General features: G+C 42.2%; 2 protein-coding genes across 5 annotated transcripts in view; one reads left to right on the top strand and one right to left on the bottom strand.

Annotated features, from left to right (window-relative positions):
* Positions 1-3,560, top strand: part of LOC307225673 (TGF-beta receptor type-2-like) — a 45,669-nt gene extending 42,109 nt beyond the window's left edge. For both annotated transcript variants that reach the window (XM_079993748.1, XM_079993747.1), the window contains exon 7: positions 941-3,560. In XM_079993748.1, the coding sequence (XP_079849874.1) occupies positions 941-1,177 (237 nt within the window). In that variant the 3' untranslated portion in view covers positions 1,178-3,560. The remainder of the gene's footprint in view (positions 1-940) is intronic.
* The window catches only part of OSBPL11 (oxysterol binding protein like 11), a 46,608-nt gene continuing 24,251 nt past the window's right edge, over positions 2,517-24,873 (bottom strand). For all 3 annotated transcript variants that reach the window (XM_079993494.1, XM_079993495.1, XM_079993496.1), the window contains exons 4-13: positions 23,947-24,026; positions 21,999-22,178; positions 19,467-19,668; positions 18,145-18,290; positions 11,864-12,004; positions 10,730-11,219; positions 8,029-8,215; positions 6,098-6,280; positions 5,439-5,592; positions 2,517-4,307 (exon numbers count right to left, since the gene is read on the bottom strand). In XM_079993494.1, coding sequence (XP_079849620.1) covers positions 4,230-4,307; positions 5,439-5,592; positions 6,098-6,280; positions 8,029-8,215; positions 10,730-11,219; positions 11,864-12,004; positions 18,145-18,290; positions 19,467-19,668; positions 21,999-22,178; positions 23,947-24,026 — 1,841 coding nt within the window. In that variant the 3' untranslated portion in view covers positions 2,517-4,229. The remainder of the gene's footprint in view (positions 4,308-5,438; positions 5,593-6,097; positions 6,281-8,028; positions 8,216-10,729; positions 11,220-11,863; positions 12,005-18,144; positions 18,291-19,466; positions 19,669-21,998; positions 22,179-23,946; positions 24,027-24,873) is intronic.

Consider the following 24,873-nt stretch of genomic DNA (forward strand, 5'->3'; position numbering starts at 1 on the left):
CAGACCTAGAAGTGTGTGGCTACACAAACAACATTTGCAGAAAACTTGAAGCCCCCTCCCCCACCCCCACCCCCAAAACACTGCCCCCCTTCCCAGGTTTCTGAGGCAAAATGAAGACTTTGGGGGAAATTGAAATTAACATACTTACTTTCTTATCAAACCTAATATGTTTTAACATAAAATGCATCCTAACTTGGCATAGTACAATTTTATATTTGGCATATTTCTGAAATGCAGAGAGCTACCCTCTGTATATTTACTCATAGCTAATACTGATTCTGTTCGGTGGCACTCTCAAAGTACCTATGATTACAGTCTCAGAAGAATAAATGTTTTACGTTTTGTACAAGCACCATTGCAAATGCACCCAGTATTGAAGAGAGCAAGCTGTCAACTGCTACCATATGCTGCCTTGCACATTTTCTCATCTTAGTTTCTTGCAATTTGAAGAGGGGGAAAAAAACCTAAAAGCAGAAATCAATAATTTTGTATTAAACAAAGTGAAGTGTGCTTGGTGGACAAAAATGGCCCCATATAGTCACAGTCCTCTCATGAACAGTCCTCTTCTCCTCTTAAGGCATTATCCTGAGAGATATCCCCCCCCCCCCCCGCTTTCCATTATAACACTGCCCAAGACCCTTCCAGTCAATTTTTAGTTGCCCCAGCAAGTTTATTTTTTGGGAGGTGAATGGAATACGGTACCCCTTAATAGGGAAAAGGAAATCATGCACAAAGCCAAAAATCATGTTACTGAGCCAGTAACGCACACTGATTGCTCTTCTTTTTATTTCAAAAGTGGGCAATAATTGCAGTGAAGCAGAAGGAAGAGCACGGAGGACAGTATCATAAATACAACACATGTCCTTATTTTGATGCCCTGTTTGTTTCGTTCCCCCTAGATTTGAGATTGCTAACTTCCCAGCTTCCTTCTTAATTTCAGGGAATGCATTTCCTGTGTGACACCATCACAGAATGCTGGGACCATGATCCTGAAGCCAGACTCACAGCTCACTGTGTGGCAGAGCGGTTCAACCTGATGGTGCAGACGGATTGCGATGACATCCTCAACAACAACAACAGCAGCAGCAGTAGCCATGGCAGCAGCCTTGGTGATGACGCAAGCAAAATGGGTTGCCCAATAGATGAGAATCAAGGGAGTGACAGGAATATCCAATGACTGGAGAAATAAATAAAAGCTGGACAGAAGCACCAATGGGCATGCCACTCAGAAAAAAAATATACCTCCCCCAAACCCCATTTAGTTCTCTGAATGAATAAAACGTATTTATAAGCACTTTTAATTTACTAGGCAAAAAGGCAGAGTCACTGTATTATGTTCAGCACGCAATATAAATCATTTTATACTTATTTTAAATGTATAACACAAAAAATTCTTTATTTTTAAAAAGATTCACAATTAATAGGCTTTTTTTAAAAAACAAAACAAAACACCATCCAATCTTCATTCTTTACGAGGGGGTAAAGCAGAGTCTTGACCCTAGCCTGTTATTAGATCACACAAGAAATTGCTGGAACCATTAGGTGTTAATCAGAGAACTCCATTCGCTTGCTTTTAAAAATAAATAAATAATTTTTTATATTAACACAGGCTTCCAAAGTTTTGAAAAATTTGTTACATCTCTCAAAGACTTTGAAGAAACCCAATATTGATACCATGTTTATTCCTAAGGTTAAGGTTTGACACCTAACTCTGTCTGCAAACTCTGTCATCTCAGCCAAAACCCACATTTTGTCTAACCAGCTTATTTGTTCTTTAAGCTGTCCTTTCACTTCAATAGAACATCTATTAAATTAGAACTCCAAAGGAATGCAATGTGGGCTTCCAAGTAAGAGCCAGGGCTTTTCAGCATCCCACCCTTTCCACACGAGTACCGCATGCCACCTGAAAAGCCACTTGTGAAAGTCACTGCTCTCTTTGGACAAGACAAAGCGTTGGCTACTGGATGAGGAAGATCTCTGCACAGGCATGGGGCTCTCTGGATTCTGGACTAAGATTGCAACTGTAAGCATACTGGGGAACTTAAGTTCTATTGAAACCAACAGGAGATACTTGAACTATATATATTTATGTTTCACAGTGAAAGACACTGGCTTGTGCGGAAACCTGGCATTCTGTAGCAACTACTGGCAGATTTCTATTTCTTTTGTTATTTTGAATGGGCTGCTTTCCACGAAAACTATACAACAAGTTCATGGAAGCATATAGCTTGCCTACAATGCCAAAGCACCATCTCATCTTAACTTGCAAAAGCTGTGCAAGCTCTCTATGAAGAGAAATCTGGATGCTTCAGAAGTGGCATTTATGTCATCTGCGTGTTTGAATAGACCAGAGCAGTGTGGGACAGGAGAGAGAGAGAGAGAGAGAGCGCGCAGAGATATTCTTAAAAGCCCACAAATTCTGAACTGAAAAATCCTATTCCACAATTTGAAGCTGAATATGCTGTCAGCATTGAGCACCACAATGATATGAACACAGACAAAAAGCAAACAAACAGTTCCGTTTGGTAGCTTTATTTCCTTCCCTCCCCATTTTCTCACACATGGAATTGTACACTAGTCGCATTAAGATTTCAGTGCATTTCACAGCAAAAAAAAAAAAAAAAAAAGTACAAGGGAATCTTAACTAATGTGCATAACCCCCCCCCCCCAATTCCCCCAAACACTTTTCAGACTTTGTGGAAAATGAGGGTGATTACTTAACCACTCTCGGGTGCATTCGGATAACCCTTTCCCTTAATATGGAAGAAAAAAACTAAACACACTTGACCAGCACACACAGAGTTTGAAGGTTTTCATGATGGCAGGGAGAGGCCCCACTGTTGACACAAACCAGAAGATGACAGATAATGGTATATACACTGATTGGAAGACTACATCAGAAGAAACAGAGTAAGGCACCACTCTTAGAAAAATTAAGGTAGCTTGTAGTAACAAGAATGAAAGCCATAAATCAGTACTATTCTTAATTGCCAGCAATTCTTAGACTTCAATAAAATATTGGTATCATAAAAAACAATGGACGATTTTACTTGAACATGGTTTTCCGGTATCAGATTGCAACTGGTTTTGTATGTAGTCCCATAGCAAAAAAAAAAGCCTTCTCAGGTGTTGTAGAAAAACCAAAGTGACGGTCTTTGTACTCAGCGGGGACACAAAGATGTCTGACTCGGAACTTACACAGAAGACAAATGAAATCACTTGTCTGGGCAACCTGTAACACTGACTCTGTCTCAGAGATGATCCATGGAGAACAGTGAGTGGGGGCAATGAAGTATATATATAGATATTTAAAAAAGGACACATCAGTCAGGTCTGAGCTTCAGTCTCTTCAAAGAGACAGAACATCTTCAGGGTATTTACAGCAGTTTGCTAAGGAAATGAAGCTGGGGGGAGGTTAAGGGAAATTCTAGAGCTCAAAATTGTTCTGAATTTTACGCTTCTCCTTCCACCTTTCTCTCCACAACTCTTTCACATATAGGAAACACCCCATAGTTACAATTCTAATCTACTTTAGAATGTTGTGTGGGGGAGGGTTTTTTTTTTTTAAAAAAGGTGAGGTTTACGTGACTCCCTCATTCTTCCACAGCCATGCACACATTGCCTCCGAAGAATAATTAAAAAAAGAAGTGTCAAGTCCTGATCCAGACAGTTCAATAACACTGATTCCAAGGTCAACATGAAGAGCTTCCTCTTCAAGGTTTTCAGCAGGAATAATAATTCAGAGCAGCAAAAGGTGTTTCTCTATACGGGCACTGAGTAGTTCAGAAACAAGTGGGAAATGGAGCACAGATTGGGAAGAACTGTTCAGCTATTACTCCAGAAGCAATTCCACTTGGGCAGAACAGCATAGCAGCTCTGAATGCTACTGTTTCTAGAAGATTTTATATATATATATATATATATAAAACATCTTAGGCAGCTTTTGCAGTAGGTGTGCTTAGAAAGAATACAATACACAGTTCAGATAAAATCTTCAGTGCCATATAAAATGTTTTTTGAAGTGGGGGGAGAAGACATACCTGGCAAGGTTCTCTCTCGCTATCTTTTGATTTTCTGCAACTTTAAAGTGCCCTAGTAGTTTATTCCATTATGCTTACTTAATTTTGTGCAATTGTATAAAAATCCCAAAGGACTGTTAGTGAGACATAGCATTTTGGAAGTTGTAGGGATTAGAACAAAAGAGAATAATAATTTTGAAGAAATGTCATCTAGTTTGTGTCTGCTGGTTGATTTTGTACGGGAGGCATTCTTTTCCAAAGAGGGTTATAATAAACCCAGCCCTCTCCCTGCAATTCAAACAGAGAACAAGATTACTTAGTTGAAGAAAAATTCTCCATGTAAATTCAATGGCGAATGCTAATTGTCCTAAGAACTGAGTAGTACACTACTGCCCAGAGACTGACCATAACCATAATATCTGTACCCACAATTTGATCCTTCTCACTATCCACAGTTTAAACAAGCCACAGTTGCCTGAGTTTGGATACCTTCAGGAAACCCACAAATTTCAAATCAGAAGCTGAATTTACAGGTACAAAACTGGAGAGTTGGAAGGGGACTATATATGCCTGAGGCTCACTATGACCCCCTTACCAGAAAACCAGAGCTTTCTAATTCATCTAGGAACACAGGTGACCATTGTTCTCACCCTGGCACCTGATTGGCTACTGTGAGAACAGGAAGGAGTGTATGGGCTCTTTTTATGTTCTTATACGGAGCTGCCTTACACTATGCCAGACTATTGATCCATCCAGCTCAATATTGCCCACATTGTTTGGCAGTGGCTCTGCAAGGTTTCATATAAGAACATTCCCAGTCCTACTTGGAGAAGCCAAGGATTGAATTTAGGCCCTTCTGCATACAAGTCAGATGCTCCAATGCTGAACTACAGATGAACTGAGTCAGTGTACAGTCTGGCCCTTACAAGACAAGAAAGCCTAATTTTGGACTGCCTCCCTAGGTGCTAGAGATTCTTCACCATAGCGGCTAATAGTTCATGTTAGGAGATCCCTTGTTCAAATCTCAGCCACAGACTCAGGGAGTGGCTTCAGACAAGTCACAATATCCTATGCTTGCAAGATAAGGATAAGAATGCTAACCTACTAGACAGGATTGTTGCAAACGTGACTTATTAATATGAAGCCAAAACTACAGTTCAGTTCCAAAAAGAAGCATATACATTGAGCATGGAGGGAAACTGAAGTGAAGGCATTAATCTATAAAATAAAGTGGCAAGAAAAATGTTCCAGCAGAGGCTATTTATATTCAACTATCTTCTGTTTATATGTGAGCTTTTCAAAAAAATGCAAAGAACTAAGCAGAGGAATTTTTTTTATATTCACAGAGGCAAGCAGTAGCCCCTATGACATGCTGGAAGGTTGGCATTTTAAATATTCAACTTGTGTTGAGTTACTTACATCTTTGACAAAGTACTTAGTTTGCCACGGTTCTCCTGTCTCAGCCCGGAGTCGTTCTTCATTTCTCTGCCGTTCCTCAAGTGCTTTCTTATGCTCTGTCGCCTTATCAATGTCCCCGTCCCTCAGAGACTCTGTCACATGTTGCCACAGCTTTCTGAATTAAAAAAGGTACAGCTGACTTCAAGCTCTCTTAGCAGGTCAGTGTGTTGTCAATACTTGCAGCACATGAGCAGAATTCACAGCTATAATCTTGGCTCCTCTCAGATTAAGAATAAGGTGAACTGAAAGGAAGAAGGAACTGCCACCGTATCCTGGAAGTGCTTTCTCTCCAGAAAAAAATATGAGGAACTTGCAGTGCAATATAGAATATAGCTGTTACCCAACTGAAGAATAAAAATGCACGGCAGCAGTGGAGAACCTCAGTGCAGCCACATTTAACGGAAGTGCCAAACCATTCTGTGAAGAACCTCTAATTCTCTGGGGCATTTTTTGAGAGAGCCTCCTGTGCTCATTTTGGTTTTCCTTAGGTTTTCCTAACACATTTTTTAAAAAAATAAAAAACTACTTTGGCTCCCACAAATATGAATGAAAAAGAAACGCAGGCATCTAAGAGTACCCAGTAAGTGTTAATTGCGAAAACATAAAAGAACTTCTCTTACCTGGACTCAAATGCCCCTTGTTTCTCAATGGGTCGGACTCGTTTTCTTGTGACAGACAGCTTTGTCAAGTCCATGCATTTTGTCTCTCCGTTGCTGTAGGTGAATTCAAGGATGCTATTCCATTCACCTTGTACTCTACAGACAACAGTGTTGGTAGCATTCTGTTTCACCTCACCAGTAACCCTAAAAAAAACAGCATTCAAAAAGTAAAATGTGACAATAGCTGGATTAGCCCACACTCTGTATTCATGTAGGGTTACAGCTCACATCGTGTTATTTATTTTTAGAAACAGAGGAATACATGCAAGTTCTAGTACAGCAAGATTTGAGTGCTTGTCATCATATTTGCAAATGTGTTTTAAAAAGCTACATTTCTAATGTTTAACTGTGCAGCTAGTTCAAAACAGTTTTCAAAAGAAACAAAATAGTAAACTTAGGAGCCCACTAATTATTTTTGCATTCATCTCTTGCATTTTACTTCTTTAAAAATCATTGTTTTCTATTGATGGCAGCTCAAGAATTTCATGCCATGGAGAGTTGAGAGAGAGATCGACTTTTAAATATGTGGCTTGCCAATTAATACTGAACAACAAAGTTTAATGGGAACTTCACCCAATTTGTGAAATCTAGCGTACCAAAAAAGGAGCATTTTGCTTACAATTCAATGCTAGATGAGTTTCTGGTGGTCTCCTCTAAGCTTTCTAAGATAGGAATACATTAGACTGGATAAACCTTCCTCTGCATCAAGGGTGGCTACCCTGTAGCCCTCTGGACGTTGCTGGACTCCAACTCCCATCAGTCCCAACCAGCATGGCCAATGGTCAGGCATAAGGGGAGCCGCAGTCCAACAACCTCTTGAAAGGCCATTGGTTGGCCACTGCTACTTTAACATGCTGATTACAGAGAAGTATTGCAGATTTTGGATTAAAGAGAAATATGCAGTTTTCCCAACATCCTGTTAAAAATACCAATACCGACCAATACTAAATATGAATAGTGTCTAGATATTATATTCTACTTTAGGTAAAACTCCCTGAAACCAGATGTTTCCCTAGCATTATTTTAATCCTAAGCAAATGCAAATTATACTATGGAAGCCAACTTCTGCTTCAGCAATTCAGCTGCGCACAATACAGTTCCGCTCAATAAAAAGTATTTAATAGTAAAGTTCTCTGAAAAATCTATAGTAACATTATTTTCATTACAATATCAACTAGCAGCAGAGTCACTATAACAGCATTCTCTCTCTCTTGTACTTATGACTACAAAAAAGCTCATACAAACACTAATCCAAAGTCTCATTGGTAATTGAAACTACAGACGAGTGCTTTGATGTATTTGATTTATTTGAAATAGTTATTGGCCATCTTTCAAGGCAAATGCTCTCTCAAGGGACTTGATATAGAAGCATAAAATCAGGAAGCACAATTTCAATAGCACAACACAATACATAACATTCTGCTATTATTTTCCACTACTTCCCTGCCAGGGGCCAGAGTTCAATCAATCTTCTGCAAATATTTAACTAGTTAAATAAATCAAGGTGGTTTTAGATGCTGAAAATCTAGTTGAGATTCCTGCACTGCAGGGGGTTGCACTAGATGACCCTGAGGACCCCTTCCAACTCTACAATTCTCTGAAGATCCTTTTCGAGATACTGAGACTTTGACTTGAAAGCGACATTCCAGCAAGCACCAAAAGTATTTCAGAAAAGGTTAGCTTCCTTTTAAATGTCCTTCTCAAGTTTTCAGAACAAAGTGGTGAAGTGGCTTGCTTAGATCAGCAGCAGCAGCAGCAGCATACATGGACTTCGTTTTTGCAACATCCGGCTCAAAAGAGGAAGATGAAAAGATGCCATTCCCATAAGAAAGTTATCTGCAATTGATTCTGCACTACATTACACAAAACGCCTGCCAACCATAAATACTTACCGGTGAAGCTTGCCACCATAGAATGGTTTGGTATGGAAAGTAATACTTGCAGAGTATCCCGTTTTTGCACAATTAACACTGACTTTTCCTCCCAGTTCTACCCAAGGGACAGTCAGAATTGACCGAGCATATGCACAAGGCAGAGAAAACGTGTATTCCTCTCCATGGTCCAAGAGACTTAAAATACCTGTGAGACAAGAGAAATTCACATCAGCTCCACAATAACAGAAACAAATAATTCATACTCCCCGTACTTATATTAGAGGATGCAGAGACCCAGGACTTTTTTTATCATTTAGTATTATCAATGATATATCACTTAAGGTGACAACAGCCCTTTTCTTTTAACTCACAGAGGAGCTACTTGCACAAACAGTATAGGGTTGTATCCAGCCAAGCTTGTTTGTTTATAAAAATATTTATATACTGCTATTTCATAAAGTTATCAAAGTGGCTTACAACAAAAGTACATAAACCATGCAGCAAAAACCATATTAGAAAGATTAAAATCAGTTGCTGTTCCGTTAGTGCAAGGACTTTTGCCTGTGCAATATAACTTCTTCCCCCTGAGACGACACTCCCCCCCCCCCCACATGCCTGCAAATATGCTCTGGAGGGTTGGGAGATCCCTTGGAATAGATGGGAAGAAGTCCTATTGCATAGGTGGAAATCCTTGCTCTAACAGGACTTTGTTGTATATACAACCCATAGTATATGTTAGGAAATTACGATCATTAATTGTAAAGACAGAAGATATACCCCGTTTTCCTGTGAGTGATAAAATTCATTGGGTTCATCTCCATTTGCATTTTCTACTTAAGAGGCCAACATAGTTTAGAACAGTAAAGCCTATGATCCTTCCCCCCACCCCGCATCACAATACCTCTACATTTCTGAGGCTTGCTGGTATCTATGTCTTACTGTGACTTGTCAAACTACCCTACATTACAAAAAATGTCTCCACTGTAGAATGCTGAGCAACGGAGGAAGATTAGTTTTGGGTGCAGGATGGACAGCATCACCTCTCACAAGGAACTAGAGCAAAGCAACCGTTTCAGAAAAAGGGGTCTGTGCACCTGAAATTCTGTAGGCAATGTCTGAAATTAACAGAAATGTGCAATGCAAAAGAAGCAAGGAAGAAACTAGAATGCATACTAGGGCCAGGACACAGGCATCATAAAAGAAGACACAAAAGGCATCATCTGGAGACAAACTTTTTTATCATTTTCACGTGCTACAAGATTTCCGAACTTGGTCCCAGCTGTTCCCAAAACAACTGAGGTCCACTGTAAGTTGTGACAGGACTGGAGCCTGTCTTCTTCTCTGACCAAGAGACCAAAGAGAGGTTGCCCATGAAAGGAGCACCTAATCCTGTAGGCTGTTGCATCAGCATCTGGCTGGGACAGAGAGCATAAAAGCTCAGCTGCACTTGAGTGGTTTTAGGCTGCACTTAGGCTTGCCACCAAAAGGGTGACAACTAAAGGGGTTCATTCCTCATAAGGTGTCTGTGCTTCCTGCACAGGGTGAGAACCTGGACAGTGAATTGTATGACTGGAGAAAGTTGCCAGATTCTCCCAGGGCAAGAGCCTGCAATGTGAATAAGAGGCAGGACTGGAGTGTGGCAGGGGCTGGGTGGTTTGTACATGCTTTTAGTAAAGCTGTTCTTAACCAGCTAGATACCTTCTGGGATAACTGATGGGTAGTAGTACATTTTTTGTTGTTGGGCTGTTATTTATATCATGGGCTTGCGATGAGCTGCCTTTATCTCAGTGAACATGGTTAGGGAGAGAAATGGCTATGGGAGACAAGTTATCACAGAAGTTGAGGGAGAAGCTATTTATGCCTTGATTCTTGCTCCCACCTCTCCCATGGCTGGGTTCCTAGTGGTTCATCTGCTGTGGCCATCAGCCTGTCCATGGTGCATATGAGACCTGGGTGGGCAAGCTGGGAGTTGATCTGACTCAGTTCTGCCCACCTGACTACAGCATCAGCACAAGCTACAGGGATAGGGCGGCAATGGAGTGGATGTGGCCCACAATACTTCCATCTCCATCTCCAGGAAAAAAAACCCGGTCTTGGAGCTGGTTGTTAGGACCTGTACCTGTTGTTGGGCCAAGAAGTCAGTCAACAAGGGTCACTGCTGGTTTACCATCTACTCTGCTTCTCACCAGCTTATCTGACCAAGCTGATGGGCATGGTGATGGAGGAACCCAGAACAATAGTCCTGGACATGTCAACATCCATGCAGAGGATGCCTCAGGTGTTCCTTTTCAGGACTTCATGGCCTCTATGACAGCCATGGGGCTGTCCCAAGTTATCATTGACCCAACACACTGGCCAGGGCACACCCTCAATCTGGTCTTTGCTCCGGATGGAGGAAAGGGTAACCTGTGAAGACAGGGCTCCATGGTGCCAGAGATGCTCAAGGATGGCCATGTCAAGAGCTCATTGTGCTTCACTGTTCAACAGCGCAACTAAGTTTCAAACAGATTGTCTGCTCTACTCGCTGGGAAAAAGGCCCAGGGCATTTAGGCACCCATTGGATTCCATTAGTCTCCAGTGGTGGGGGTGGACCATCCAATTCAGTACCCCATCCCTGCAGGGGTAGATCAAAGCCATTAGACCATACTTCACCAGAAAGTGGTTTGACCATGAGTGAGCCTACTGCGGCAAGTGGCTAATTGCAGCGTTCTTCACTTACCTTCACCAACCATAGTCACTCCTATTGACATTCCTAGGAATTTACTTTTAGTCCAGACGTGAGCATTGACACACATATTCCTTTCTACACATTCGGCATAAAACCCTGAGACTGGAGGGTGATGGGACACTTGTTCCGCTACAAATCTGACTGTGTGGTAGTCCGACTCTGCTTGTTCCTGTGACTCTTCTGAGACAGTCCCTTGCTCAGAGAGGGAATGGGACGAAGAGTTACTACTCGTGTCGGACGGTACTCGGCTCCTCCACGAGCAGTGAAACGTTTCCCCGATGATCGGGTTGTATGGCTTTTTCGCTATCGCCCCTTTGCGACCTTCATGAAAGGAAGTGAGGTAATATTCAACAAAGCGGATCATCCTCTCCTCGGGGCTGGCGCCGCTGGAAATCGCAATGAAGAGATCTGGGTGGGACATGAAGTCAGCATACATTTCCAGCAAAGAGCGTTTCTCTAATATAAAAGTGGGGAGTACCACCTGAAAAGAAAGAAAGGCATGAAGCACACCTAAAGCTTCGAATTGCAAGTGATGGGATAAGGGTATAACGCTTTTCTAAGCAAAGAGCACAACCTTAACTAGCGCAAACAAGAGGAAGACATGTTACTTTGTGTATTCTTAAAACACTATGAAATACTTCCTCCTTCTCCTCTTCTTTAGGTGTTCCAACACAGTGGAGGGTGGCTGTCTGAAGCTAAGGCATCACTTATACTTATCGGGGCTCCCTGAGTGTTCTAGAACCCTGATTTTCCAGGGCTCTGAAATGTACACCAAGCCTCCACAAGTGCAGGAAGCTTCCCATTTCAGTCCATGGTGGTCAATAGGAACGACAACCTGGGGTGCTAGTACACACACACACACACACACACACACACACTGAGCAGATTCCTTATTACCCGAAAGAATTCCTAAATAAACAATTCTGAGAGCGCAGTTCAACTAGCTGATATAAATTCAGCTGGTAGGAATGTCTTCAGCGAGGGCTTTTTTGTGGGAAGGGGAGCAAAGGCTTAATTCCAAGTTAATTAAGTTGTCTGTGCAAATCCAGATGTGGCTGGGCCAGCCTTCAGTTCCAGAAGCACTTCCCTCTCAATTTCAAGAAGATTAATGTTTCAGTCACTTACTCTTGTTAAGTCCATGCCAAGTTTTAGTTGAGACAGGAGATGCAAGATAACGCTACGCTGTTCTTCCACGGCTCCAAGGTCATCCTCTTTAAGTTCACATGTATCCTCTATCTCCTCATCTGGGTTTATTTCCTCTGGTTCCTAGTGTAAATTCCAAAAACAAATGACACTTCAAATAATTCACCAGCCCTAAATATCTGGGCTTTATAACTTAATCCCTCTTCCTCCCATGCACGACAGCTCAGTCATCCTCCCAAACCTCACAGATAATCACTCATGTCTCAAGCAACATCATTTGTAGGAGTGATACCGAACAAGCCACTTAACAACAGTTAAGGCTGCAAGCTTCAATTAACGGTGTGATCCTGAGAATGACGAATCAGAAGAAAGACTTGGTCCCAATTAAACATCCTAACTAATTTCTTGGGCTGACTGAAGAGAATATCACTGTTCATCCTCCACAGACACACTAGCTCTCTTCTCCCTATGGAAGTTTTATTTTTTTAAAAAACACAAATTTTATTTTTAGTTTCTCTACAAAACTAGCCCATATGTATGATTTCACTTCTAGGAATAAGAGACACAAGCTAGTAAAGCTGACAGCACTCAGTTTAAACCAATGTCAGTGTATCTCTTCTGCAATATGGGTGGGATTTCAATATGTTCATTTTTTGTGTCTCTAGGGTGCTATTAAAATAGGAATTATTATACAATCTGGATTTCTACACTGATAAAAAAATAAATAAAGATGGTTCAGCAATGAATAGAAGCCCTTGCTTACAAGTTCTTATGCTGTCCAGGAGCATTCTTTAATGATCTCAAACACCCACCTCAAACACACTCAGGGTTTTGGTAATATGTACATTTACTTGATCTGGGTGTTTCATCAATTGCATTTTAACTTCAGCTGATAGACCTGCTTAACAGATAGGTATAATCATATTTTGCCTTTGATGGAACAATTTTTTTATATTTCTAGTACTTGCTGTCAATTTCCTGAAATGAACAAGACAAAATCACTGAGTGGGAAATTAAAAAACCCATTTTAATAACAATTAAATGTAAAACAAAAACAAGAGGAGTAGCATATGTTATGTTTGATGCTAATGATGCTCAGTTTCTCCTATGTAGAATGATGACTTCAAGTATTACAGATGGAAAAAAGTGGGAACAGTAAAAGTTCTCTGACAGACTTGCCCTGAATATAAAATGTGCCAACACACAAAAAAGAAATAAATGAAGTATAGCCTGCATGTATCCATGTATCACAGGATATGAAGTTTACTCTCCCAGAAGGAACTTCTGCTTGTCCTAAATGGAATAGCCAACTACAAAACAGCTATAGACCAAGCATAGCAGAAGTATTTAGTAAGATGACCTGTCTTGCCAGACTCAAAGGTCTATTAGCTCCAATGGCAGAGAGGGAATGATATATTCAGTATCATGTCTCACCTCGGAAGAGGCAGACTGAAGACAAAGACAGATAAGGCACACCAAGTACCGTATTTTTCGCTCTATAACACGCACCTGACCATAACACGCACATCGTTTTTAGAGGAGGAAAACAAGGGAAAAAACATTCTGAATGAAACAGTGGATGTATCATTTTTGTGCTTCATGCTGTGGCCACAGACATGTGATCTGATGGTGAATTTGGAGTGACCCAATGCAAAAATCCTGAGAATCCCTGTGGATCCATGCTTTGTAACCACATTTTTGCACCACTGCAGCCCCAGGCAACAGTGGGTGCGTGATTTTTGGGGGGCAGGCTGTAGCCATGGACATGCTATGTGCTCTGATGGTGAATTTGGGCTGGCCCAATGCAAAGATCCTGAGGATCCATGTGGATCCATGTTTTGTAACCACGTTTTTGCACCATTGCAGCCCCAGGCAACAGTGGGTGCGTGATTTTGGGGGGGGCAGGCTGTAGCCATGGACATGCTATGTGCTCTGATGGTGAATTTGGGCTGACCCAATGCAAAGATCCTGAGGATCCATGTGGATCCATGTTTTGTAACCACGTTTTTGCACCATTGCAGCCCCAAGCAACAGTGGGTGCGTGATTTTTGGGGGGCAGGCTGTAGCCATGGACATGTTATGTGATCTGATGGTGAATTTGGGCTGACCCAATGCAAAGATCCTGAGGATCCAGGTAGATCCATGCTTTTTAACCACGTTTTTGCACCATTGCAACCCCAGGCAACAGTGGGTGCGTGATTTTTGGGGGGCAGGCTGTAGCCATGGACATGCCATTTGATCTGATGGTGAATTTGGGCTGACCCAATGCAAAGATCCTTAGGATCCATGTGGATCCATGCTTTTTAACCACATTTTTGCACCATTGCAGCCCCAGGCAACAGTGGGTGCGTGATTTTTGGGGGGCAGGCTGTAGCCATGGACATGCTATGTGATCTGATGGTGAATTTGGGCTGACCCAATGCAAAGATCCTGAGGATCCATGTGGATCCATGCTTTTTAACCACATTTTAAGTGGGGAGGGAAGGAAAAACACAGAAGGGACAAGGAGCAGGAGAGGGGTGTGCAGAGAAGCAGCTGGCTAAGAATGCAGGAGAGGGGTAGGGAGGAAAGGAAGGCAAAAGTTTTCCTGCACCTACCCACCCAAGCCAGCCAGCTCGCGCTCTCTGTCTCTCTCTCTCTCTCTCTCTCTCTCTCTCTCTCTCTCCTGCATGTTTTCAGCTTTCCCCTCTGCTTTCCTGGAGGGGAGGGGCTTTCCCTGCTCTTTGTTCCGTTTGAGCAAACACAGCAAGGAAACAGAGGTGGGTGGGCAGTAAGACCCTGAGGCAGAATGCCGGAAAGCAGCCGCTTCCTCTTTTCAAGTTTCCCTTCTAGGTTTGATTTTTGCCTGCTTTTTTGCCTCCCCTTGCACTATTTGGCTCCAGGGACCACACATTCGCTCAATAACACTCACAGACATTTCCCCTTCCTTTTTAGGAGAAAAAATCTGCGTGTTATAGAAGGAAAAATACGGTATTTGTTTTTAACTAATTTTAATACTGTGTTTTAAATTGCTGTATCCCACTCTGGATCCTTGTGGTGAAAGGCAGGTAACATTCTGAATAAACAATAAGGAGTCTTAACCACTTGACCACTATGGTATCTATCAAAATGAGCAAAGCCTTTTCAAACATACGGACCCAGGAGTTACCCTCCATATTCCACAAAATATTTGTCAGTGATATTAATAAAGATTGCTTATAGAACAGAATAACTGCAAATGCTTATTGTTCCCATGTCCCATTTGAAGTGCCCTTCAAAGCTATAGTGAGTAGACATCTTCCTTTAATAGTTCTCGGAAAGGTGCAAAAACATTTCCCTGCTCTTCCCTGCTTTCTCTGCAGGCGCCAAAATGCATCAGTATTTTAGGCTGTGACGACAATTCTCCAACAGAAGGTCTGGGAATGCCAGTGGGTCCCAGTGCAGTTTCAAGTGGGCCTCACTGACACAGCCCACACTGTGTCTCCTCACTTGCCTGCCCTGCCCCAGCCATTTTGGTTGGACTGATGCCAGTACTAGCAATTCCTTGCTGAGAAAGATGGGCGGGAGTCAGAGTTGGGGTGGGGGAGGAAAGGGAGTTTTCCCTTCTCTGAGAGGAAAGGGCAAGAGGAATGGAAGGAAATTAGAGATGCAAAAGGCTAATACAGTGGTACCTCAGGTTACAGACTCCACTAACCCAGAAATAGTACCTCAGGTTAAGAACTTTGCTGCAGGATGAGAACAGAAATCGTGCTCCGGCGGCGCGGCGGCGGCAGGAGGCCCATTAGCTAAAGTGGTGCTTCAGGTTAAGAACAGCTTCAAGTTAAGAACGGACCTCCAGAACAAATTAAGTACTTAACCTGAGGTACCACTGTACTTAAAAATAAGTAGCAACTGGAAACGGAAAGGAGATGAGAGGAAAGCTGTTGCAGAAGAAAGAAGTGAACATAAAAGGGTAAGGGAGGAGGAAAGGAAAAACTGGCAGCATAGGTAGATAATGCACAAGTGTTAAAGGAGAAGAAACAACAGGAGATGAATAAAGACTTTGAAATGGGAGGAGAGTATAATATAAAAAGACTTCTCCATCTAGAGCCTCTGAATCAGCAAATTCTACCTAAAACGGGCAGGCTGAGTCATACCACCTCAGGGCCAGTATCTGTACTGTGGAACTTCTTGCCACATGGAAATCGCTCTGCCAGGGAATTCAGAGATTTCTGAAGTGGAATTGGATATCAATAAAGAGCAATGTTCAGTAACTGCCAGCTGATTATGCCTGTCTACCTGCCACCATTTTGTAATTGTTTCTGCCCCTGCCCTGAGACCCAACAGTTTTGTAAGTGGTAGCCTTCAGTCCTCTCAAGTGGGCCCTGGGGGTAGAAAGTTTGAGAACTGCTGGGATACCTGAATTAATTTTCCCACAACTCAGACCAATTAGTCCACTGGTTTGTTTAGCACTCCCTCCTGTAGGCAGGTGCCTTGGCCTTATTTGGGCAACAAGTACTATTTCTCATCCACCTGCTCTGTTCATGTCACACCATATTCTGCCCTGCGCCATCCATGGCAAGCAAATGACTATCAAATTGCTCTTCTCTCTAGCAGACTCTTTAGTGTCTACAGATGAACTGCTAACCTAGGCATTTTAGCCAGAACTAGCAGCCACCACAGCTCTGCATACACACCTCTCTTATTTGGCTTCTCACCTTAAATGTTGCTTGCTCTTTTTCTGGGATGGAACTATGGTGGATAGTCATCCCAGTGCGGGCAGAAAAGTAGCTGAGAGAACAGCCACATTCACACTACTACTGCTATTGTGGAAACTCAAAAGCTTTGCAACAGGCCTTGCTCATTCCAGCAACTGGGAGAGAATACTAAGGAACAGGGGATACAGGAGCAGAGGCTGAGGGGGCAGCAAGAACAGCATAGGAAGTGGGCTATGGAACTGACTCTTGCCTATGGCTGATGAGGGAGGTGTGATTTCATTTTAAATCATCTAGTTTCATCTTACTAAATGAGTTTATTTATTTCCTTGTATTTGTATTTACTTGTATTCCTCTCCCAGCCTTGAAGTTCCCTGCTCACGGCATACTGCCCTCCAAATTCTATTCAGTTACATGCACTCATCATTTAGGAATGCCTGGGTGTGTGAGATTTCTGCCTCAGTGAAGAATGGGTTGGGCACCAGGTCTTCTCAGGTACAATTCAGTAACTCTTCTAGGTAACACCGTCAAGTGCTGCAAGCAACAGGGTGTGTAGTGGGAATTTGCCATCTCCTAGAGCAAAGTATGGTGGTAACCAGGGAGAAGTAAAGAAAAGCTGTAAACAGCAGTCATCAGAACAGGAGCAGCAGCCATGACGGGGCAGGCAGAGAAAGGGAACCTATTTTCTTGCATTGTCTCTCCAGGGTGTGAACAGCTGCTGAACTGTCAGTAAGTATACTGGCATCACATTCTTCCGGTAAGCGTATTCCACTTCTGTAACTCAGTTTCTTGTTTGGAAGCAACCATGATTCAAAGGCTAGCTTTGGCTTCCAACTCATTAAAAAAACTTAAACACACACACACTTTAAGTAAAGTTTAAATCAAATGGGCAATCACTAAATTTCTTCATTTTTAATGTGGGAAATGAAGAAATGACAGCATCCATTGACTACAACTTTCATTCATGCCAAGGGTCATGGTTTGCTTTCTGAAATATGGTCATATTACAATTTTTTTATAGCTTTAATTATATCCTTTCAATTTAAGATATTTTAAGATCAGATATGTAGTTTTACAATGAGATCTTACAGCTTGTTGCCCCATTACAATTCTAATCTGCTGTTAATTTTTAAGAAAGGTATCTATAGATTAAGTATCTATAGATTAAGTGACAAAAAATATATATTAAAAACATCCAATTGCATTCTCACTTTATCTTGACTGATTTGGGGACATATACCTGGAAAGGTTTTCACCGTTTAATCTGCTTATGGCTTTGTAACTATATTTAAGTGCATGGGATTTATTATAATTTACTTAATTATTCCTTTCATCAATGCTCGCTTTTCCATATTTCCTCCTGTTAATGACAGAAGGGAAAAACCTACAACTTAAAAAGTGATACCTGTATTGATACTGTGTTACTTTTTCCTGTTTACACTCACAGAAACTGTTTACACTCTGATTTTTCTCAATGATGCCTACTCAAAATAGTAGTATATTAAAAGCCTGAGCCGTCCCCATTTCTTAAGTAAAGGAGGAAAAAACCAAAAACAAAGCACACAACAGGGGCTTTTATGTTAACCTTACCCTGGTTAGCTGACTGGAACCTGAAATGGACTGCTCCTCTCTGATCGATGATGGCTTGTTTTGATCTGCTGGGAAATTCTGATCTGCTCCATTTTTGAAGTGGTTTGGCAGGGAGATCTTTGGTTCCAACCAGCTGATAGTTGTCCCTGAAGCAAATGAGAGTTTACGCTGAAACTTGCTCATATTCTAGAAGCGTATTTTGTTTTTCAAAAAGGCAACTGTCATTAAGCAGCTTTACTCCCCCCTCCCCCCAAAATGACTAAAAAGCAACTGAGCTTGCTCAAGCAGCTACAAAAAAAACAAAGATGGGTGCAGGAGAACACCACCTCCTCGGGTCATTAGAATGATGCCTGTGATTGGGCCATGATGAAACACACAACTTGCTCCGGCGGAGGAGGAGATGGGGTTACGAAAGGTGTAATCAGACACCAGTTAAAGAACCCAATAAGACAGGGTTGTTACGTAATCCCTTTGGACAGGTTGCAGCATCGACATTCTAGCAACACCATTAGGGGAAAACAATTGCAAACTGCAATTTATTTCTAGGAAGTAAAGCTAAAACTAAAGAACACACGTTTTGCCAGAGGTCTTGTTGGGGCATTGACGGGGTGGGGGGAATACTTGGTTTTGCACAGCTGAATAGATCTCTGTTGAATAAATAATAGTTGCTTGAAAATAAAAGCTGCATCATTTGGAAAACTGTCACCCGTTCGTTTAATGATTCTGGTGTCTCCAATTACCCCCCAGCTAGTCTATCGGAATGGATACAATTCCTCATCAATAATGAAAATGTTCCATTCTGTTCTCAAAGGCTAGTGTGTGTAGACTCTAATAATGCCCTATTAAAAGAAACACATACACAAACTTGAATAAAAGAACAGTCAATCTGGGACATAAACATTACTGGTAACTTGGCATCTTCTGCCGATCACAGTGCTGGATTCTGATCTGAGCTGTTACACCATACAAGGACCCTGGGGAAGTTCAGCAGCAGCAGCTATCTAGGTTGACTGAACATTCCCCTTTGGGTATGATCTGAAGGCACATGAGGCCACCACCATTTGGAAACTAAGCAGGTCTGGTCTGGGACTGGCTGGTGCCTGGATGTTGACCACTTAGGAATGCCATGTACACCACTGTGAATTCCATGAAAGGAGTGATGTAAACTCATGATAGGCAAATGCTAAAGTGCAAGCAGCAAAGTGGGAACGTAAGAACTCCAAAGTACTGAAGGCATTTAAATGTATTTCCTATGTTGCACTGAAGAGAAAGATCAAATCAAGGCTTTATTAAAAGAAGAAGACAGAGCAAATATAACTCACCAGTAGGTAAGGACCCTTTTTGTTGCGATGCATGCTGGAGCTGAAGAATGTGGAAACAATCGTTTAAGCAATTCATTGTGGCCATAGAGGTTGCCTTGAGCATCAGCAGGTCTTGGTCCAAGGAAGAAAGATGGCCAGAGGAAGGAAGACATTCTATGTTCCTTATCAAGTCTCTCTGCTGTCCCTCAGCTTGTGACATCATCTAGCAGGCAAGCAATGCACAAAAGGCTGAGGTTTGGGTCATCTGAAACATCAGCTGAATTCTCATTTACCTAAAATTCCTTGTTATTCAAATTCAGTGTGCCAACGTAACATTATGAAAAGAGCCCAGGCTTCATCCAATCCCCTGAACTCTTCAAACATCCAAACTATATAGATGGTTAAATGAAGCTACTTCTTACTTCAGTGGAGGCAGTGAAACATGTCCTTCACCATGCCCAAGAGCTAATGGCTAGTTATGGGGGCACAGGACAGGTCATACGTAGCCTGCCTTCCAGCAAAAAGGAACAGCCAAGGGCTCAGCAAAAACATCTGGGGTAGGTGTGTCTGCCTCCATTGCCTCCCAGGTCTCTGCCTAATTATAGGGCCTGCCTTGCGTTGCAGAAATGGCTTGAGACCTCAGGTGGTTCTTTAGTCAAATTATCTTGGGAAATAACTCTATCTAAACTCACCTAGCCAGTTTTTTTGGGTAACCTACTCATTCAAACCAGCAAGAACATATTGCATATTCAGACAAAATAAGCAACCACACACACACACAAAAACCTATTTTTAAAAGCACCATATGATGGTGCCAATCCATTCCTTTAGAACCATAATCATATAAATGATCACATTCCACTCCTTTGCTGAAACCTATGGCAGCAAATTTTTAGTTATTTAATTTATTAGTATTGCATTTTTATTGCCAGGGAGAGGCGATTGTGGGCCTTTTTGCCTCGCATTCCAAAATAACACAGCCTTGGTTGGGCTAGTGGGTTGGGGTGGGGGAAGGTGGAGAAGACAACCATTTACTGTGAAATGTCTTGGGCTGAACCTGAATGGAAGAAACATTCGTGCTAATAATCTACTACACAAAAGTATCAGCCCTATATTAAAAAGAAGCACTATTCTTTTCTCTACTCAAAACAAGTTTTATCTTTTGTGGATGCTTCAGATGGGATGGAAACCAGGTAAGATATCACATATCTCCAGAGTCCTGCACCTTCCCTCTTGTCTTGTCTTAACCCCCCCCCCCCCCCACTATCTGAATGAAATACTTCAGCATTGGTTTTAACCACAGTCAAAGATTAATCACAATTCTTCACCATCTTGAAGCCTCAAACCTGTCCAGTTCTCTGTCCTGCTTGTTCTTAATGCTCTTTTTAGACAGAGGAAAGCCAGAAATGTGGTATGGTTAACACTGCTGGAGCAAAGCCAAGCACCAACCTAGAAGTTAAGACACAGTAGCAGAAATAGCTCTGATTTGGATTTATTGAGACTTTAGAAATCCACCTTTTGAATCGAACTAGGTTCGCCCTGACTTTCATCATAGTTGGTGCTCAGTAGGAATGAGGAGTTACCATAACCTCACCCCTCATAACCCAAGGGTAAAAGGATGTCAATGGATCCTAAACTCCAGCGTTTTTGACTTTGTTTTGAGCAGATGATGAGCAGGCAGCACAGGACGTCTTGACCATGATCACTTGACAGAGTACTGAGAGCACAACTGGGTCACTCTACTTTTTGGCTATGTGATCTATTATGCATGGCGATCTCAACCTTCTGTAGCCAGCAATGAGAGCAGATTACATAGATAATTCACTGCACAGCTTATTCAAACGAATATAAGGGAGGCTACGAGAGGGAGACTGATAGAATTTCATCACCATCCAGTGCTACATTCCAGCCCCAAGACTTATTACAGGAGTGATGATGGAACTAGTCATGTGTTTCCTGCTCAGTTTCCTAATTTAAAGAATCATGGTCCAAGTGTCTGAGCTTGCTTTTCAAGAAAGAGCCAATCCCAAGTTCAGAGAGTAAGGTATCTCCCCACCCCTGTTAGGTCAAGATAACACCTGTAACCCCTTAGTTCCATGTGTAAGATTTTCTTTCTCAACATGAAATGATTATTTATTTATTTATTTATTTATTTATTTAGTACCTTGCCTTTCCATACAAAATACTCAAGGAAGCCAACAATAAAATAAACAAGAATAAATCGCAGCTATCACCCCCCGGGTACCCAGATAAAGAAGTATAGAGAATGGAAATAGCAGTTTATCAATTACAAGTTTTGTACTAGCGACCCATGATTAAGGCAGCGAAGAATGAGAGCACATGTTGAGCTGAATGCTCACTGCCAACCTCAACCTGAGTAGATTAAAGGAAAAGTAACCAGAATAAGTTATTGACGCTGCAATGTGTAAATTACTATTATTATAAATTCAATTATTGTGTTGAATTTCAGATAGTACAGGGACTATTTGCTTCCCAAAGCAAGCTATTCTTAACCAAGAAACTGGTTTTTAAAAAAGTTAAGATTATACTAACCTCCCGTACATCAATTAAATGATCTGGCTGCAAAATGGGAATTCTCCTCCCAGCTGGCAGCTTGTGATGCCCAACATTAAAAAAGGAAGCTGCATTTTGGCTGGGTCTTCTTTGCACACCAGGGGAGCCACTTCCTTGAGATGCAAGAGAGAAGCTGCGAGATTTCAGAGGAGGATTGTTCTGGTGAACAAACATACATATTAGGAAATACTTGAAAACTAATCTTTAAGTCTCCACCTTTTTTTCTTATATACATATTAAGTACATAGATATATTATTAGAATATGCACTCAATAATTTCGAAAACCCTGAGGACTGGCTAAATCATCAACATATATTCAGGCCTTGACCAATGCTAAATATTCTTCAGAATGCGGAACTAGTACCCATGGGGCTGCTGCTCCATCTCCCCCACCATAAAAGAGAACAGACATCTTCTCTGTTGTGCAGTACGCACTGTACACCTACCGTATTTTTCGCTCCATAAGACGCACTTTTTTCCTCTTAAAAACTAAGGGGAAATGTCTGTGCGTCTTATGGAGCGAATGTGTGGCCCCCAGCCCCGCAAGCTCTAGGAGCAGCGGCAAGGCTGCCTGCAACCTTGCCGCTGCTCCCTGACCTGTTTTGGGGGCTGGGGTCGGGGGAAGCTCGGGCTTCCCCCGCCCCAGCCCCATGGCTAAAAAGGAAGCCAAGATAGCGAGCGGGATCCATCCTGCTCGCTGTCTTGGCTTGTGCCATAGCTGCGCGCAACCCCTTCTGCAGGGAGAGGTTGCGCGCGGCTAAAGAGGAAGCCAAGACAGCCAGTGGGATCCATCCCGCTCACTGTCTTGGCTTCTTTGCTCTTTGGGGCTGGGGGGGGGGACCCGGCAGCTCTGGGAGAAGCGGACATAAGTCAGCTGCCTTATGAAGAACGGCTAAGGGAGCTGGGCATGTTTAGCCTGGAGAAGAGGAGGTTAAGGGGTGATATGATAGCCATGTTCAAATATATAAAAGGATGTCACATAGAGGAGGGAGAAAGGTTGTTTTCTGCTGCTCCAGAGAAGCGGACACGGAGCAATGGATCCAAACTACAAGAAAGAAGATTCCACCTAAACATTAGGAAGAACTTCCTGACAGTAAGAGCTGTTCGACAGTGGAATTTGCTGCCAAGGAGTGTGGTGGAGTCTCCTTCTTTGGAGGTCTTTAAGCAGAGGCTTGACAACCATATGTCAGGAGTGCTCTGATGGTGTTTCCTGCTTGGCAGGGGCTTGGACTCGATGGCCCTTGTGGTCTCTTCCAACTCTATGATTCTATGATTCTAAGATTTTTTTTCTTGATTTCCCCCCCCCCCCAAAAAAAAAAAACTAGGTGCGCCTTATGATCCGGTGCGCCTTATGAGCGAAAAATACGGTAATTTACATCTACAAGAAAAAACAGATTCGCAGTCTAATCCCATGCATGCTTCCTAAGAAGTCCATCCCACTGGGTTCAACAACGATTACTCCTAAGTGAAAGGGCTGCAGTTTCAGTTTTAAGGACTGCATTGCCATTACAATTTCAGGAAACAGACTTCAGTTATCCCAAGTGCAGAAGAGACAGTGGTCCATGGAAAAAGCCAAACCTAGTTGGAAAGTTGTAGAATTTCCTTCTCTGGGTGTTTAGCTAACTACCTGTCAGATTATTTAGGTTTTACTGAGCAGTGCCATAAGAAGCTATGGAGAAGTTACTTCGGTGGCAATCAGAGGAGGTCCCCGCTATTCAACTATTACAACAAATACACGCTTAAGTTTGCAGCATCACATTTCAAATAAAACGTCATTAAAACCTAATTCATCTTGGCATTGCTGTCATCTTTCTATGGTAGGCTGACGCTTCTTCAGCAATTGTAATTATGACCCTTTAAGCTACATAATTGATGGGCAGTTTAAATAACTGCTGCATAACTTAAAGTATACGTTACAGACAGTACCTTTCCAATTGCTTCAGTGTGGTGCTGTGTGCATATCTGAAGCCTGCTGACCCAATGCTGCCGTTCTTTGGCATCAGTAGCTGGGTTTAAAAAAAAAAAATCATCAGAAGGAAAAGGAAGTTCAGAGGCAAACAAGGCAAGAATATAATTATTTATTTCAGGTTAAGTTTTGTTTAGGGAAAGTCACTTCCAGCAATGCAGAAGGAGAGGGTGTGTAAAATGTGGCATAGATACAACCTGTGGCACCTCTTGCTTTGGGTTACTGGGTCTTATCCTGAGGCATATCATAACTCTAACCTCCCACTGCAATGGTTCTGTGATCAATGTAGCATTGGTTGCCCACAGTATGCTTTTAGGTGATGCCAGGGCCACAGCAAAAATAGAGGAAAATGTTTTCTACAGCAAACAATGGCAAATGTTGAACTAAAACAACTCCTCCTGCACTCTGAGGAAGCTATACTGAAAAAGGAGCGTGCACATGTCAAAAAGGAGCGCTAAGCCCTGGTGGGCCGCCCCCTTACCCGCTTGTGACTGACAGACAGTCAGCCAATCAGGATTTTTCTTCTTCACTTCTCACTTCCCTCAGTGATCCCGTGGCCTCTTGTTGTGGCCCTCATTTATGCATTTTTCACCTGGGGCCCCCTTAGACTATCCTGGTGGCCCCCGGTTGGGAAACACTGTTCTAACACACCCACACCTTTTCACAATCCACTGATTGGGCTGGGACAAATATGGGAATCAGATAAGTGCAACTGTAAGATAGACTAAGTGTTGCAAGTATTCACTATGAGTCAGAAGAAACATTCCAGTCTGAACTACAACAGAAAACTCCTCTTCAATGAAATGTGGCATTTGTCTGAACGCCTGTGTAAAAGGGTGAAGACCTATCAACCCTCATTCTTCAGCAGTCACATTTTGCAACTATGT

The sequence above is a fragment of the Podarcis cretensis genome (assembly GCF_951804945.1).
Source record: "Podarcis cretensis genome assembly, chromosome: 1".
Classification (NCBI taxonomy): domain Eukaryota; kingdom Metazoa; phylum Chordata; class Lepidosauria; order Squamata; family Lacertidae; genus Podarcis; species Podarcis cretensis.